At 45.2% G+C, this 6,505-nt stretch overlaps 1 protein-coding gene across 1 annotated transcript; it reads left to right on the top strand.

Annotated features, from left to right (window-relative positions):
- Positions 1–3,116: 3,116 nt before the first annotated feature.
- On the top strand, positions 3,117–5,910 carry LOC147889586 (shikimate O-hydroxycinnamoyltransferase-like). Its single transcript, XM_087391399.1, has 3 exons — positions 3,117–3,636; positions 3,734–4,190; positions 4,566–5,910. Exons 2-3 carry the CDS (start codon positions 3,783–3,785, stop codon positions 5,667–5,669), a joined length of 1,512 nt encoding a protein of 503 aa, XP_087247525.1. The 5' UTR covers positions 3,117–3,636; positions 3,734–3,782; the 3' UTR covers positions 5,670–5,910.
- The last annotated feature ends 595 nt before the right edge of the window (positions 5,911–6,505 follow it).

Genomic DNA, 6,505 nt, shown 5'->3' with positions numbered 1-6,505 from the left:
GTTGAGGTGCTTTCGCAAGCTGAAAATGATGTCCCTGGGCCATCAAATTGTGGCTATGATTCGTCATGTAGTGACAGTTTGGATAGTGAGCTGTGTATACCATCTGTGTCTACACCTGGAGTCAAGGGAAGCAGGTACATACCTCCTCATGAATGAGGAGAGTCATGCACTCCAGTGAGAAGGTCACAGAGAGTCAGGTATCCTATTGACAAGTTAACTTATAGTGGTTATGCTACTCGGCATTATGCATATATGACAAAAGTTATGGGACATACTGAGCCAACTATCTTTGGTGAGGCTGTGCAACATGGTCATTGGCAGAATGCCATGGATGAGGAGATGGATGCTCTTACCACTAATCAGACTTGGGATTTGGTGGAGTTGCCTGAAGGCAAGAATCCTATTGGTTGCAAATGAGTCTACAAAGTAAAATGCAAGTCTGATGGATTAGTGGAAAGGTATAAAGCAAGGCTGGTTGCCAAAGGGTATGCACAGTAGTATGGGCTAGAACTTTCAGCCCTGTTGCCAAGATGGCAACTGTGAGAACTGTCATAGCATTGCTGCTGCAAATGGCTGAAAATTGTAGCAAATGGATGTCAAGAATGCTTTCCTAAATGGTGACTTGTTGGAGGAAGTCTATATGGTTCAACCCGAGGGTTATATGCACCCTGACTATCCCAACTATGTTTGCAGGTTGAAGAAAGCTCTCTATGGGCTGAAGCAAGCACCTAGAGCATGGAATGAAAGGATCAATAGATACCTATAGGAGCTTGGTTTTGTAGTTGGGAAGGCTGATCATTCACCGTTCACAAAGAAGACAATTGTTGGATATGTTGTGATTGTGATTTATGTTGATGATCTAATTCTGACTGGTAGTGATGATGATGGCATTGCTGAAATTAAGAGCAAGCTGAAAATGGAGTTTGATATGAAGAATCTAGGGGACTTGAAGTTCTTTCTTGGCATAGAGGTGTTGAGAACACCTGATGGCATTTGGCTTATGCAGAGGCAGTATGCCTTGAATATGCTGGAGAGGTTTGGCATAAAGGATTGCAAACCAATGGATATCCCCTTGGATCAAAACTTGAAGATGATAGTTGATTCTAGAGTTGAGATTGATGATATTACCATGTATAGGCAGATGGTTGGAAGCTTGATTTATCTGACTATTACCAGGCCTAATCTAATATATGCTGTGGGACTCATTAGTCAGTTTATGCAGAAGCCACAGAAGCCTCACTTGGATGCAGTGAGAAGGATTATGCGCTATGTCAATGCAACATATCAGTATGGACTCTTTTATGAGTATGGAAAGGATATAGAACTGGTTGGATACACAGATGCGGATTGGGAAGGATGTGCCTATGACAGGAGATCCACCAGTGGTTATGCATTCAGCCTTGGAACTGCTATGGTTAGCTGGAGTAGCAAAAAGGAACCCATAGTGGCATTGTCTAGTACATAAGCAGAGTACAGAGGTGCAGCATTGGCTGCATGTGAGATTGCTTGGCTTCAGAAACTTTTGCAGGATTTGGGACTGCATGTGGAAAAACCAGTCAGACTTTATTGTGATAACATGAGTAGTGTGCAGTTGGCACAAGTAATCCGATTTATCATGCTAGAAGTAAGCATATTGAGATACACTACCATTTCATCAGAGAAATGGTGTTATCAAAGAAGATCGATCTCATACATGTGAAGACTGAAGATCAGGTTGCAGATACCTTTACCAAGTCATTGGGTAGAGATAAGTTTACATACTTTAGAGAGCTACTTGGTGTTATGCTCCCTGCTTGAGCTTGAGGGGGAGTGTTGGGAATCAAGCTCTCAGTTATTGTTCCTGTTGTGTGAGTAGGTGAATAAGGTGAGTCACACTGACTCAACCATAGTTAGTTCTTATCTACTATGTATGGGTGTGACCTTAGTAGTGTTCAATTGTATTGCGTGTGTGAATATGAGTTGATTGTGGAGGAGACTGTTGCTCCCTTCTCGTTGTTTCCTATATCTCTCTTTTTGTTTTTTCTTAATAGCTAGATGAGTACTAGGAAGTGGGAATGAGGACTACAAAGTCTGATCCAAGGTTTTTTAATGCTTTTGGAGAACCTCAACCTCCCATTGGTGACCAAGCTATTGGAAAGATTGTAGATCTTCTTGATTATGAACCAAATGCTCATAATGAGGAGGAGGAAAAGGTAACCAATACTCCTAATTCTAATCTTGAGCAAGAAGAGAGAGAGACACACCAAGAAGAAGAAGAACTTGTAGTTATGCATAGGATTTCTTGCCTTTTAGTCCATTACTCTAGCTTTAGCAGCCAAGCTGTTATCCTTTCAGCCTTCTCTTTCACACGGGGAAGCACTCTTAGCAGAGCACGAGTGACAACAAAACAAGTTGTCTCCTTAACGGCTCACTTTAAGGTTGTATAGTCATGGTGTTGTGACTAGCATTTGTAGTTGCTTGTGTACACTCCATTAACTCCAGCACTATAAGGGTATGTGCACATGAAACAAATATGCGTAGCTGGTGACAAAGGACGTTTTTATTCACACGCATAAAATTGCTCAAGGAGGTTGAAACATTTAATAGAGGTTGGACAAAGGTCTGAGTACTTGCAGGAGCTATGCATTTAAGAGCCGGGAAGTTCTCATTGGCCTACCCATCCAAGTCTGTACGTTTGTGGTTCAATGGCGTGAGATGCTGGCTTCCTATGGGCTGGACGTGAAATAGAGCTCTAGTGCGCAAAATGGCAGTCTTTGAAAGTGAGGTGCAATTTCGAGCGTCCAATCCTCCCAAACTTGCCACCACGAGTTGCACATTTTGGGCTAAGTGTGCATATGACCAAGCATTGCTAGTGCTTGTGTAAAGTGTACACTGAGCACTCCACTCACTCGAGCAGCATTGCTAGTGCTTGTGTAGAGTGTATGTAGGATGCAAACTCCAGCTGGCATTACTCAGGAAGTGTCATTCTTCCATCTCTACGGACGCGATTGTCCCATTAATTCTTCGTACGCCCAGTGGCTATTTTTGTCAGCGATCCATCACTGACCTTACTGTCTCCATTTACTCCTTCCCATGTGTTTCATCCAAATCACCGTCTTACCAAATTGTCTTCGACTTTCAAAATTCATGCTTCTCGCCGGTCTGCAACTATTAGCCTTATGTTCGCGAAAAAGGTTCAGGTCCGCAGCTTCGAAGTGCCTGTGCCCCTCCCTGAACGAAACTTGGACTAGATCCACTCTCGTCTCGTTTCGATGTAGAATATTACGGACTCCACGTTCTACAATCCGTAGTGATTCGTTATAGCAACGTTTCTGGGCACCGCAGCAGTCTTGATGTAACCACATGAGATGTGAAGTCCGACGGAATTTTATAAGTAATGCAGCGGGCTGCGAGGGCTGCAACTCACATAGAATATGCACGCGCTTCCTGGCGAAGAAATGGCGACATGGTGGGCGGCGTGGAAAGATCGACGTCATGGATAAGAAGTGAGCTCTGCGTGTAGTTAGACGAAGCTGGTGGACTGTAAACTTTGACCATTGTACAAGCGGGAATGGAAGAGTTCAAGGCATGGCTAGCTCGGCGAGTATAGATGTATACTGCGAACAATCAACTTATCACCCTTAGCAGCTGCGTAAGGTCATTTCTCGTTCTCTCCCCGATGGTGCATACCTAGTACTTACATCCAGATCTATTGTGAAGAGCTAACAAATCTCATGATCTTTTCTGAATCCAGGTGCTGCATGAAGTCTGTTGCTGGACAGTGGACACCAATTCTGGCCTAGATGAAGATTACGATAAGACAATCGGTTCTGGTGCGCCCTGCCTACGAAACGCCGCATCGAGTTGTGTGGAACTCTAACATCGACCTCGTAGTCCCTCGAATTCATACTCCTAGTGTCTACTTTTACAAGCCAAATGGGAGTCCAAACTTTTTCTCTTTCGAGCATCTGAAACAGGCGTTAGCCAGAACATTGGTACCATTTTATCCCATGGCTGGAAGGCTTCAACCAACCGAAGACGGAAGGATCGCCATCGTTTGTAATAATGCAGGGGTTCTTTTCGTTGAGGGAGCCACGGATGGATTGGTCAGTGATTTTGGTGATTTCGCTCCTACCTTGAGGATGAGGCAGTTGGTTCCGAAGGTTGATTACACGAAGGACATGAGCACTTATCCGCTTCTCATACTTCAGGTAGGTTTTTTTATCTGACAGTGGGGGACTCGGTGTGTGCGTGAGCTGGTCAGGATGGACGTGTTTATCTTTGGATATGAGTCGCTGCATTTCTTGCTTTTGTATCCTTAGATTTATTCTATCAAACACTCGGAAGGGAAAATAGTATCTGATAGTCTTTTGTGTGTATGAATCGTTCGCACAATGTAATTTGCCGCTTTTACATGAGCGTTTTATGCAGACTTATTATTACCCAAGGAGGCGGTCTCTCATACGGACCTAACTCCCTCCCCTTGTGAACGCTTAAACGTGCATTCAAAGGGGCGAAAGTGGTTTTTTTTTTCTTGGTTTTGGCAAAGTTTCTGAGCTAATTGGGAAAAACTGACCTGCTCCCAGGTGACGCGGTTCAGGTGCGGAGGGGTGGCTTTGGGTGTGGGGGTGCAGCACCACGTAGCGGACGGGATATCGGCGCTACATTTCATGAATTCATGGGCGGACGAGGCGAAGGGGGTCGGGGAGCAGAAGCAGCAGGTGAAGCCGTTCATAGACAGGACGTTGTTAAGGGCGAGGGAGAGGCCAGATCCGAGGTTCAAGCATGTGGAGTACGAGGAACCGCCGAAGCTGATAGCAGAGGAGGCGGCGGCAGCGGCAGCAGCAGGAGCAGCTGAGTTGAAGGTGGTTCTGGCAGGAAATGGAGAGAACGGAGGAGTACGAAAGGTGGTGCAGGTTGGCGATTCAGAAACTGTAGAAGATAACGAGGATGAACAGAAGGCAGCGGAGCATGAGCAGGACGAACAGATTGAGCAGAAAGCTGAGGACGAAGATGGTGACGAAGAGAGCTTTGTAACAGAAATGTTCGTATTTACTAAGAAACAGTTGGAGGATTTAAAGACAACGGCCGGGAACTTTCCCGTTGCCGGGCATTTTCCCGTGGTGGGCGCCGGGAAAATTACCAGCTACATCGCCTTGTCTGCACACGTGTGGACCTGCGTCTGCCGTGCTCGTGCCTTGCCGGAAAACCAGCCCACCAAGCTCTACATTGCCACCGACGGCCGCTCCCGGCTTGTGCCGCAGTTGCCAATTGGCTACTTCGGCAACGTCATTTTTACCGCCACTCCGTTGGCGCTCGTCGGTGACCTTGCCAAAGGGGTCCACGTGGCTGCTGGTCGAATCCTCCACACGCTTGCACGCATGGATGATGTGTACCTTCGGTCCGCGTTGGACTACCTTGAGTTGCAGCCGTGCTTGGCTGCCCTTGCACGTGGTGCCCACACGTTTTGCTCCCCGAATCTTGGCATCACTAGTTGGGCTCGTCTCCCGATATACGCTGCGGACTTTGGGTGGGGCCAGCCTATCTTCATGGGGCCTGCCGGTGTGCCCTTCGAGGGCTTGGCTTACGTGTTGCCTAGCCCCCCCAGCCACGGCGATGGCCTTCATTTGTGCCTTGCTCTCTTGTCGCCCCACATGCGTCGCTTTCGCCAGCTCATTTACAACTTCTAACTCGGTGACCCTTTATTCGTGCGTTTGTATTTACTCCACTCAGAGTTATCATGTCCCATAGATATCACCTTACCTACCGTATCGAAAAGAAAAGAAAATTTCATTTTAAAACAAAAAAGTGACATATAGCAAGCTCCGTCCTCCAAATTTACAAATTTTGGTTTTTCTAAAACCTATGCTTATTACTCAAGGTAAGTCTATAGAAGGATTTGGGTTTTATTTTCCACCCAAAATAATGAAATACTTCAATGGGTTCAAATTGTCTTCTTTCTCATCTTTTTTTTTAACTTGCCTCTACAATAATTGTTTCTACTTTGACCAGAAAATTTATTTCTTGGGAGTTTTCAAATCGTGTTTTTTAAAAAAGCTTTGCATTCGTCCACATGTATGTATCCCCATTGTTCTTGTTGGCCCTCCACATGTATGTATCTCCATTGTTCTTTTTAAAAGCTTTGCATTCGTCCACATGTATGTATCCCCATTGTTCTTGCTGGCCTTGTTGCTGTTGCAGCATTCAATTCCAATCGTGCACTTTCAATGCACATCCTTCTCCCTCTCGTCTTTGGAGAGTTGCTACCCATCATAGCTCTTCTTCACATTCATAACTTTCTCATAAATTTGACCCCAAAGTCACAATTTTGGCTATTTCATTGGAACACTCTTCTCCTTCTCCTCTTTCGAGAGTTGCCACCCATCATAGCTCTTCTTCACATTCATAACTTTATCATAAATTCGTTTCAAAAGTCACAAATTTGGCTATTTCATTGTAACTTCCTCAAACGCTTCAACTTTTGGGTAGGCTCAGTTCAAAATCCTTTCCATTCAAGAAATTGTTA

The sequence above is a fragment of the Dipteris shenzhenensis genome, chromosome 20 (genome assembly GCF_047967505.1).
Source record: "Dipteris shenzhenensis isolate YYH24624 ecotype China chromosome 20, Dip_SZ_1.0, whole genome shotgun sequence".
Taxonomy (NCBI): Eukaryota; Viridiplantae; Streptophyta; class Polypodiopsida; order Gleicheniales; family Dipteridaceae; genus Dipteris; species Dipteris shenzhenensis.
The sequence above is the reverse complement of the archived record's forward strand: the minus strand, read 5'-3'. Positions and strand labels throughout refer to the sequence as shown.